At 42.7% G+C, this 12393-nt stretch overlaps 1 protein-coding gene across 1 annotated transcript in view; it reads right to left on the reverse strand.

Moving 5' to 3' along the window:
• The window catches only part of LOC127214238 (maltase-glucoamylase-like), a 115707-nt gene that overhangs the window by 84219 nt on the left and 19095 nt on the right, over positions 1–12393 (reverse strand). The window contains 9 exon segments of the mRNA XM_051174634.1: positions 194–310; positions 513–644; positions 1916–2041; positions 2686–2798; positions 4297–4396; positions 5256–5427; positions 6684–6835; positions 7443–7552; positions 8855–8972. Coding sequence (XP_051030591.1) covers positions 194–310; positions 513–644; positions 1916–2041; positions 2686–2798; positions 4297–4396; positions 5256–5427; positions 6684–6835; positions 7443–7552; positions 8855–8972 — 1140 coding nt within the window.

Raw genomic sequence — 12393 nt, forward strand, 5'->3', positions numbered from 1 at the left:
GAGTTGCCATTGAATGGGATCTGGCTAGGAAAAGCAGGTAAGAGCCAGAGTAAACAGTAGGTAGGCACTTGGGTATGGAAAGGCAAAGAAAAGTTAGGTTCAGCGTGTCCAAGTCCTTTGAAGATGCACTAGAAAGCCACCTACTTATCACAACCCAGCCAGAGCCAGAGCCACAGCTTCCCCGTTAAATTACCTCTCCAATGAGTGGGCTTATGCCGTCAGAACTATTCACCCAGATATTCATTGCTGAACCCCTTTCATATGGTTCATAGGAGCCGCTTGGGAGAGAGTTGTTGGAAATGGCCGGATCCTACGAAAAAGGAAAACACAGTGAAAAAAAAAAAAATGTACTTTAAGCTAAACGCTGAACTCCAATAAAATGAGCACAGTCAAATGTAACTACAGAAGGCATTGAAGTGTTTTCATTTCATCGGAGGCCAAGTAGAGAGAAGATGACATAATGAACAGAATGAGGAACCACCTGATTTCGGAGGAAAAAGGGAAGCGCATACCAAAATGATAATAAGTTTCTGGCCATTGTTGTGTAAGTCCACAGCAAACTCTGGGAAGCCTTTAAACTTCTCTGGGTCATAAGTGAAGTCCTTTCTCTGCTCCATATAATCAATATCAGCATGCTGGACGTCCTGAAAGAATACAGGCATCCACAATTTAGCACAGGTGAATTTCCCTGCCAAAGAGATTCAACAAATTATCACCTTTACAAAGCCCTCATCCAGTAGCTGATGGAAACAGAAGCAGACACCCACAGCTAAACACTGAGCCGAACTCCCAGAATCCAGTTGCAGAGAGGGAGGAGTGATGAGCAAAGGGGCCAAGACCAGACTACAGAAACCCACAGAGACAGCTGACCTGAACAAGGGGGAGCTCATGGACCCCAGACTGATGGCTGGGAAACCAGCATTGGACTGACTCAGACCCCCTGAACATGGGTCTCAGTTAGAAGGCCTGAGAAGTCTAAACAGTGGAAACAGGATGTATCCCTGGTGCAGGAAAGGACTTTGGGAGCACATTCCCCATGGAGGGACACTCCCTTAGCCTAGAGGTAGGAGGGAGGGCCTAGTCCCTACTCAAAATGACTTGACAGATTTTGTTGATCCCTCCTGGAAGGCATCACCCTACATGTGGAGTATAGGGGGAGGTCAGGGGGCATGGGAGGGAGGGAGGGAGAGGGAACTGGGACCAAAATGTAAAATAAGGAAAAAAATTTTATATATATATATATATATATATATATATATATATATATATATATATGAAGGGCTGGAGGGATGGCTCAGCCATTAAAGGCTAGGCTCACAACCATAAACACAAGATCAAAGCCAAAGCCAGATCCTGTGCTGGAATCCAAGCTCCGAGCTATCAGTTATACAAATACACCTTTTCCCAGAGCAATCTGGAAAACAAAAGCCCTCATTATCTTCCTAAGGCTCAACCCCACCCCTGAAATCAGATTAACTGTACAATTTATGACAAATCACTGGGGCTATCAAAATAAAACTCACCCTATGCACAAGGCAAAGAGGGGGAGGGACTATTTCTACTCCCTTTTCCCTCATTTCAGCATCTTAGTTACTGTTTTTATTACCTCTACCACAATTCACCTGTGTTTATTCCTTCCTAGTTTTATATGAAAATAATGGCACTGGAACAAAGTTTATACTGTGCCTGTGTCCAGGGAATGAAGAGGCAGAGAGGACAGGATTATTCTAGAGATATTTCCAAAATTTCCCCTTCCCATGTCTTCTTGACACCTCATTTTCCATTACAGCCGCCAACATAATATTCAAAATTAGTCACTCAAAGCAGAAAGCATTTGAGTATGACAGCAGAGGCTGCTTCCGTTCCTCCGAGTATTTCTTTTAGGTGAATTACATTCAAGAATTACATTACTTACATAAGGGAGATGTGCTGCACGGTTTCTTTCCACAACTGCCTTCATGTTGTCTAGGCTTCCATAATCATACCGGCTGATCTGAAACCCAAGTGCCCAGTAGGAAGGAAGAGCCGGTCGCCCGATGAGCTGAAATAAGTATGTGAAATGAAAGTTGGTAATATAGTGCATGTACACATGCATGGGTGGAGGGAGGTGTAGAGGTGTAGAGGTCTACGTAGGGTAATTGCTCTCTACCTTAATCTTAAGGCAAGGTCTCACTTTGAGTTCCATGACTAGTTCTATTGTGTAAGTGGCTAGAGAGCATGCTCCAAAGATCCTCCGTCTGCCCAGCATGAGATTCCAGGTGTTCACCACTGCAACCAGCTTGTTACAGAACTACCGGGGATCTGGGTGCAGGCTCTCATGCTCATACAGCAAATCCTCTTTTATAGATTAATTCATCTCACAGCACAATATTTTTATTTTTATGCATTGGTTTGGGGCACAAAATATATTCAGTTTTCCAGTTTGTTGATTCATTAATGTTATAATTTAGTCAACTTTTATATCTCCCTTGTAAGACTAAGGACACATTTTGATGTCTTTTATATCCTCTGACATTTTTATAACATAAAAACTTTACCAAAAAATTTCCAATCATATGTGAGGCCTGTCTTATGTCTTAAATATATCATCTCAGGTGCGTCTAGCTCACGTGTGTGTTAAGTTTACATCTCTTAAATGTTTAGTACATAGGGTTCCCTCGGTCATAAGCATGGTTTCACATTTACCTCTAGATATTCTTGAACAACTTGCTCAGGTGTGTTTCCCAAGAACACGTAGAAGTCCAGAATTCCCCCAATGGTGCGGTATGTGATTGCTGGGGTGGGCTGAAGGACAATATCTTAAAAGAAAATAAAAATGAGGATTTACCCTATTGAAATGACTACAAAATTTACAGCCTGAACTTTAGTAAAGTGATTTTTAATGTCCCACATGTTACACATAAAGAAACAAATTCTTACATGTCTGAGAGCTAAAGTGTATGTTCAGCAATAAACTTCAATGGCAGAAAACTAGAATGTCTCAACTCCTGTGTCATGACCCAGGCTCTGAGCAAAAAGCAAATGAATACAGAAGTAGTCGCTGCAGCTCTGCGCCCATTTCGCCTTGCCTACCACTGGTAACATGGTGTGTAAGCTTCAAGTTCCAGCCATCCCTTTCAGATACTAAACTCTGAGCACATCTGCTTGTATATTCTTTGCATATGCAAATAAACTCTATCCTTGGCTTGCTGGTCTCTTTTTGGCGGCTTAGTTTGTAAGTCCACAAGAATTAAGTCTAAGAGGGTATAAGAAGAAAACAATCCCTCCGATCCTGTTGTTCTTATTCTTTACCTCATTGCTCCTGTAAATACACAGCCCAGCTCCGCACTCTGAAGTACTAACCCCAGTGAAGAAGAGTGGAAATAAAGCTGGTCAGAGACTACATTGGAAACTTCAGATCCTGTTAAGGCCCAATCACCGGTATCAGAAATTGTCTCCTAGTCTTATTCTGTCTACGGATAGAAGGTCTCGGAGTCTTCTGAATTCACTCTTCTGTCATATAGGACTAATTCACACAGAGAACCCAGTACAATCAACTCATTTTTGTGATTCCCTTTTAAAAACTCCTGAAACAAGGTTTTAGGGGTTTGTTTGTTTGTTTTGTTTTTGCTGTTTATAGTCTAGAATGATTTTTTTTTAGATCACCTACATTGCCTCTCAAAAACTTAAGTGGAGAATAAGATCTTTCTTGCTTACTTTATTCTTTAAATTATTGCAAACTGGTACGTCTATAAAAGAGCCTAAATTAATTATGGGGTAAAAGGCATAAACAGACCTTTGGATTAAATCAGTGCTTACTCTCAATATCTATACTCATCTTGTATGGACATGAAAAACTGTGTGGACCACATCTTTAAGTAATCCTGATCTAATCCAATGATAATCAATATCCTATGTCCACCAGCAACCCTGGGAGGTGTTGCTCCATATCTCTCTTTCCCCTGTTTTAACTGTACTGGACCTGCCTGTCAAGATCACTAAATGTAAGACCAGGAAGGAGTTACACTCTGTGGGTAGAACCTGTCTCACAGTAGATTACGGAAAGAGTTATCATAACTCTGTAATTGCAAAAACTCCAAAGGAGACCCCCCCCAGTTTCAAGAGTTGAGAAGTCAGGGGAGAATCCTTTGCACACAGACCCCATGGGTAACCATGTAAGGCTGTAACGGCAAGGGAAGAAAGCCAGCCACGCTTTAATCATTGTGAAAGGGATTCACTCCTTTAACCATAGTGCTGTAAAAGGGGCTGAGATACACTCCGTGCATGTTTGTTTAGGGATAATTCTTTGTTCTTTACCCATGGCATTGCTGTTCATCAGAAACACCCCAAAGGATGATCCACTGTTATCTTCAAGGCACAGGAAGAAGGTCTGTACACCATACAAGTTATTTCCATCCTGTAGGAAGACAATTAAAACATAAACATTTACAATTAGTCTAAATCATTGACCACATCATGGTCAATGAAGATGCCAATAAACTTGGTGAGTTCAGGGCTCTGTTTAGAGGATGTTAACAAGTGGATTAGGTCTTTCTCAAAGAATGTGCCGGCTCTGACCATTCATCTAGTATGTATATGGAGATCTTGGCTCTTGTTAAAGTATGGGAGTATGTGAACTCTGAAACTATTGTTCACAGAATCTCTCTTCTCAAAGAGGCCTGCCTGATCCTAACGTGACCCTATCTACAAGTGCTCCATCGAGTTTTAATATAAATCAACATCTGCGTGGAGCTTTAAGGGTTTGAAAGTTCACACTGCCCATGGTTGAAGCCCCAGATTAGTCATCATCTCCAGCTGCTCCCCATAGGCTGCTCTCTCCACACCTTTTCCAGTTTATCTTATAGATATTTGGGTAGTGTGGTGTTTAAGTGAGACCGAGTAGGGATAAGATGTTGTCTCTGGTGCCTGAGAAGCCAATGGGAAATTTATTGAGCACAATCTATGTGACATTCATTCTTCTAGATACTTTGCATGTGGCCGTCATTTAATGCCACCTATGAGTGTGTGAACCCCACTTCAAGTTCCACGCTCCACTGACTGAGCTAGCTAAGCACCTTGCATTACCCTCATCTTATGCATGAGGAAGACCGGGAGGAGTAAGGACTCGCCCAGAACCACATAACTGGTAAGTAAAAGATCTAAAAAGCAAAACCAAGCAGTGTCACTCTGGATTCTCACCCTAAGCTACCATGTCACGTGACCCTGGACGCTGAGGTTGTGTTAGCTACGGGAGAAGGGCCTGGAAGGGAGATTACCGCGTTAGGGGTTGTGTCCCTGGAAAACAAGGTCCAGGTCTTCCAATTCATGTCATGCCGGTACCGCTGGTGCACGTGTTCACCCAGGCCGTACACATTGGCACTGGGAAGGTAGGTTGAGAGTTGCAGGAACTGGTCGGAGAAGAGGAGAGGCCCAATGCTTGAGTCAAACCTAGACACAGGACGGAAGCACAGACATACGTGAGATGGACATAGCTGCTCAGACAAGGGTTCTATGCGGCTCATTGACTCCATAGGCCCTCTGCAAGTCTTCCTCTGACATTTCCCCATAGGCACTAAGAGACAAAACATCTCTAGGCCAGGTACCATGGTGTGGCCAAAGTACTGTGCTTAAATGGTTACAGACATTTAATAAATCTGGATTGGAGCTCACGTGATTAGACAGACGGAAGGAAGGGAAAAGAAATGTTCAGACAGAAGGAAGGAAAAAGAAGTAAGGCTTCACACATACACTCTCACACACTCACGCTCACACACACACTCACACACAATCACACACACTCACTCACACACACTCACACACTCACACTCACTCACACACTCTCACACACTCTCACACACTCACGCTCACTCACACACTCACACACTCTCACACACTCTCACACACTCACGCTCACACACACTCACACACAATCACACACACTCACTCACACACACTCACACAATCACACACACTCACTCACACACTCACACACTCACACACAATCACACACACTCACACACTCACACACTCACACTCACTCACACACTCTCACACACACGCTCACACACACTCACACACTCACACACTCTCTCACACACACTCACATACACACACACACACACAATCACACACACTCACACACTCACACTCACACACTCACACTCTCACACACACGCTCACACACACTCACACACTCACACACTCACACACACTCACATACACACGCTCACACACTCACACAATCACACACACTCACTCACTCACACACACACATTCACACACTCACACACTCACACACTCTCACATACACGCTCACTCACACACACACACTCACACACTCTCACATACACGCTCACTCACACACACTCACACAACACACTCACACACAGTCACACACTCACACACACACTCACACACTCACACACACTCACACACACACACACTCACTCACACTCACACACTCACATACACGCTCACTCACACACACACTCACACACTCTCACATACACGCTCACTCACACACACTCACACACACTCTCACATACACGCTCACTCACACACACTCACACAACACACTCACACACAGTCACACACTCACACACACACACACACACACACGGAGCACGGTAGGGTCAGCAGCTTACACACCTCCTCTTATCATTGTCTTCCTACTCCCACCCCTGTGATAAGTTTCCAAAACTCACAGCACACGGTTATTGCTTCTTCTGGTGACTTTGATGCTGAATGGCTGTTTAGTGACCTCGACTCGGTAGTTCAGGGAAGACGCAGCATTCCCACTGAAGGGCTGCACATGCTCATGAGGCACTTCAAACCTGTCCTTGGCTGGGTCGGTCAGCTGCACAGAGAGAAGAATACAAAGTCCCGATGAAAACCAGCAGTGGCCTTTCCAACACCAGTGCTTCCTATGCAGATGGATGCTCCTGAGATTGGACACTGACCAGACTGGCATCATGTCCAAAGTAATGTGCTGGCTACATTGCCAGCTTCATATGTTTGTCTGTTGAGTGTACGTTAGTCTTCAGGTGGAGATACACTGTGATTCTGAAGACTCTCTCGAGAAAATTCAAAGCTGTGGTAGCATTTTGATCCCATCTACAATTCCCATGGTATCCGGGACCAATTGAGTGGAAACTCAAAGTTCACTGCTTAACTCTGAATGTATTGAGGAAGTTAATACACAAGAAAGCTATCACAGACCTTGGCAAACAAGTGCCACATAACTACAACAAAGATACTCTCTTTAGCAAAATGTTCTTCTTTGCACAAATTGCAGTTGTGAAGTATACGAGACTCTTTAAAAAATTAAACACACACACACTCATACACACACTCATATACATACACACACTCACACACACACTCATACACACACTCACACACACACTCATACACACACTCATACACACACACACACACTCATACACACACACACACTCACCAACCTTAAAGTGCAAGCGATTGGATGTCTGATACTCCACTGTGAGCAAGATGTTTTCAATTTCACTTCCAAACAGGGGTGCAGAGGGCAAGTTTTTCAACTGAGCTGTGAATCCTAACATGTAGAAGAGAAAAAGTTTTCATAATTGGTTCTGAACATTTTCAAGCAGTGGCCACATAAAATTAAACTTTGGGTCAAAGGGGCAAGCAAAAACCTTTATCTTCCCAAGAAGGGAAGATTTAGATACGCATCTCCTCAGATTCACATCTCCTCTTGGACTACACAATCCTTTTCTTTAAGATCTGAGAAAAAACACAGCCCCAGAGGACTAATTTTTAGTCCTCTGATCACCAGTCATCCCGTGTGGAGGAAGCCCTTTATGCTCTCAGGGATTACTCTTGCTCAGCCAGGTATTCAGTACATCACATCTTTTACCCTGAAGTCACGCCCTATGTCAAACAGCAAGTGAAGAGAGATTGGAGGCCTTGAAGAGTCCCACCTCTTCTTTACTCTCGGGGATTTCCCACAGTGGTACCTACTCTCATCCTCACCCCAGAATGCTCATCGTCATGCTCTTTGTATAGGGGTAAGAAGAATATTAGCCCACGAAGACTGACATTAACTAGGTAACTTCTGAAGCATGCTTATATAATTGTAACCATTTCAATTTCATAAAAATGGCACCAGAATAGGTGTCTTAAAGATTATCATTTTCATATTCCTATTTGAAATTCATATTCATATTTGAAAATAATACACGTGGGAACCAAAATGGTCATGATAATTATACAAAGTCATGAAGCTGCATAAAAGTGAAGACAAACCTCTGCATACATTCTGTGGTTATATAGCTTAGGATTTTTGTTGGACTCTAACAGCAGGAGTGGGCACATCTCTGACTCTTTTGCCTGCTGTTGGGACCCTTTTATCTTACTGAGTTGCCTTATCCACCTTTGATACAAGGATTTACGCCTAGTCTAATTTTAACTTGTTATGCCAAGTTCAGTTGATATCACTGGTAGGCCTGCTCTTTTTCAGAAGGGAACAGTTCTAGAGGAGAGAGAAGACATATTTTATAAGAGAAGAAAAAAGAAAAAGAAAATGGATAAATCTTCTTATACATAAAAGAAAGAAAATACATACATCTTCGTATTATAAAAAATAATAAATAAGCCAGAAACAGAGCACAGTCTCTGAATTCCTAAGGTAGAAGACGATTACTGCTTGATGGCAGAATAGGATCTAATCACTGATAAGAGCTGTGCCCCACTCTGTCACACACACACACTCACACACACACACACACACACACACACACACACACACATATTGACAACAGAGCAGTCTATGTGATATTACAGATGTCCCTAAGGATGGAGCTAAGTCTCCAGGTCTGGGGATCCATCTTCAGCCTACCTGCATTTGAAAACACAGGGTCACTCTCTATTTGGTAGCCACGATTCTTGGAATAGTAGCAAGGAACATTTACAGCTCCCTGAGGAGCCCAGCAGCAGCCACGCTGGTCACATATGGTCTGAAACAGAGATTAGACTATTAACTCCAATGGGCTCATTACATTTTAGGAAGTACAAACCGGTTCATTTGAGATTGTGATACCAACAATTCACTTTTACAAATGGGACCTGACACCAACTTCTACTGTTTCCCCTGACGGCAGTCTTCTCATTAAATAGTATAGGGAATACAATGTATGTTTCGCACACATTAAATGCCTTCTAAAAATCAAGTTATATCACCAGTATCCCAACGTTATAAGTGGATCCTCCTGTATATGACATTGGAATTAGAAAAATGACAGATGGAGACTTTCTTCAGATGTTTTCAAATCAAGTCAATCTGGTTTGATTTTAATTGTTTTTTATTTATTGTATTGCAGCATGGGGGTGCCAGCATTTGTTTAGGATCTCTGTGTAGAAACTAAATATACTCAGGACAGCAGCAGAATGTAAGGTGTACAGTCAGAGCAGATCATGTCTAAGGGTGTTCCCACGCCTATCATGTTGGAACTTTCAGAAGGACTAGATAGAAAGACCATACTATTTTTTTAAAGCCTTGAGGAAGAATTTTTTAAGTGTATACACTATACATCTGCATACGTATTGCACTCATGTGACATATATGTAAGCATCTCAGCTTTCCCCCCTCCAAGACAGAAAGTAACCTTTCCTTGACAAACTAAATGGAGTGTAGTTTTACCTTAAGGAAGGTGCCTGCCTACTGCCACAATTGATATATGAGTTAAATGAAAACTACAACGAACACATTCTCTTTCCTTGGGCATCTAATTTTGGCGAAGCATCCAGAATAAACATTAAACAGTGCAAGGACATCTCTGCTCGTATGTGTGGGTCTGGGGCTAGTGTCTTGCAGGGAACAGCTGGACGGCACTCCCTAGGTCACAGACAGAAGGCAGTCTTGATTCCCTCACTGGATTTCTCTGTCTCACTTTCTCCTAGAGCACCCTATGGGAAACACCCAAGGCAGAGTACAACTCCACAGAGAGGACTCAGGGAAACAACCCACGTGGGTAAGCCAAGAGATCTCAGAAGACTCTTTGATGTGGTTTCTGGGGATCTCAAGGGTGGAATTACCCAGCTAAACCAAAGCCAGCCAGATTTTCAATAGAGAAACCGTGAGAAAAGTGGCTTGTTCCAGTAGGCCATTATCTGTTGAGATCACGTGATACATAGCAATACGTGATGAATACTTCCTGTCTTAGCGCCTGACCAACCCTGAACTCAGAGTCCACAGAGGACTGCTTCACAATTGAGAAATCAAAGCCAAAAACTGCCCATTTCTTTTTTTTTTTTTTTTTTCTGTGTTCTGAGTATTGCTAGACATGTGTTAATGAAAATATGTCAATGTCTTGAAGATGGCAAATAAAGCTGGTGAGACATATGGCTAATTACATCTAACTGAATACTCACTTTTATAATACAATACAAATTAAGTATCCCTTATCCAAAAGGATTTTAGAACAAGAACAAGAAATGGTTTGAACTTTTCAGACATTCTGACTATTTATATTTACATGATTAAAATGTTTTGATAATAGAACCCTCTAAACACAGGGTTCAGCTGTTTTGCTATGTAAGATTTCTTTTGGATCCACCCCCATCCCCTGATTTTGTTGTTGTTGTTGTTTGCTTGTTTTTGCAGTACTAGTATTAAGCCCAGACTCCCTGTGTGCTAGGCAAGCATTCCACCACCCCCAGCATTTGTAAAACCTGTTTACATGTTTTTCCCTGTAAAACAAGGTTTCATTGCCTGAGGTTTTCGCTTGCAGAATCAAGTCAGTACTCAAAACCGCTTAGATTCTGAAGCATTCCAGGTCTTAGATTTCTGAAGTAGAATGCCCAATCCGTTTGAAAAAGTATGGCTACATGTGGTCCCATCTTCCTGATATGGAAACTTTAATCAGTGATTGTGGTCTTGTTCGGGGTAGGAAATTCCTCTAGGAAGCCCAGCACCTTGTATGATTAATGTGCTAAAAGGGAAGGAAATCTAATTCTTAAAGGAACAGATCAGTAGAGAACTCCCTGTAGCAGGCACATTTAAAACTGAAGCTCATAAAGTCACCGAAAACAAGAAAGTGAGAGCGACGGTGTGTCAAAGGCGTCATTGGTACTGCTAGACAAGGCTCCCCAAGCTCAGAACTGGCGGCACAGCCTCCTCGCTGGTATGAAGCCTGCAGTCCACAAGGAAGACCACATATGACACACATACCCAAGAAAGAAGCGTCAAAATGTGAAGAAAAAAAAAAAACTCTAAATCACAGCATGAAATTGAGAGGCAGTGCATAATGAATTATTTTTAAGGCACACTCTTGACTAATAGAAAATGTAGACAAAAAAATGTAAAGACATTTTACTTTTTATCATATCCCCTGAACCACTGAACATAATAATTCTTAACCTAGCACTTACATTAGAATAGGCAGCTCGAACAATCTAAAGATGACTAGTAGTAGGGTGTAGAGGTGTAAGGGAAGATTCATGGAGGTGCTGTATGAATGGCATACCATTTCATACAAGGCATTCAGCATCTGCAGGCTTTTGATCCATGGGGTCCTGGGTACATGTGTTTAAGCTTTAGCACCAACACACAGACGACTGAACTCACAGGTGCAGGAGGAACCAAATCCTGAAGCCCCTGTTTCGAAATGAAATCGATCTCTACTCTGCCCGGCTCTTACTTGTCTTTACATTTAAGAGTGACAGAAGAGGAGAAATAAAGGAGTATTTCATACCAAAAGGTGACGGGAAAGAAAAGGTAACACTACAGTCTAATGTCAATACTGACATAGAGAGGTGGAGGTTGCTCTTCCCATTGAGTCTGACTGGCCCATGACAGATTTGGTCAACAGATTGCACAATACAGTTTCTGAGCCCGGCTAGTTAGAGGATAGGCAGGTTTGTCCCCCATTACTTGCAGCCCTGAGCTGGCATGTCAGAAATCCAATTGGCCTGCCCAGCGAAGAGACCTCTAAGAGAGACTCTGAGATCTCGTGAATGGCGGAGGAAAGTGCTCAAGTAGGCACAGCTGTTCCGGCCAAGGTGTCAGATGCACAGGTGAACCCATCCTGAATCTCTCCACCAGAATACATCAGTAAGATTCTGAAGCCAGCAGCACCCAGGATAGAAGACATCAAGTTAAAACCTATGTGGATTTCTACCCCATGAAAACGTGAGTGGCAATATGATAATTGTAGTTTTGCAGCACTAAATACATTTGTGGTGGTTTGTTTCTCACAAACACATGGGCAAGGCTGGAAGACGGGCAGCTGCCTAAGTCTTATTGTGTAAACATAAGGAATCTGAATCCCTCAAGCCCACAAAATGTTCCAGGCATAACCACATGCATCGATGACTCCTGTGCTGTGTGTGGGCATAGACAAGAGGATTCTGGGGTGTGTAGGTTACCAACCTAGTTTC

Source organism: Phodopus roborovskii, unplaced genomic scaffold (genome assembly GCF_943737965.1).
Source record: "Phodopus roborovskii unplaced genomic scaffold, PHOROB, whole genome shotgun sequence".
Classification (NCBI taxonomy): Eukaryota; Metazoa; Chordata; class Mammalia; order Rodentia; family Cricetidae; genus Phodopus; species Phodopus roborovskii.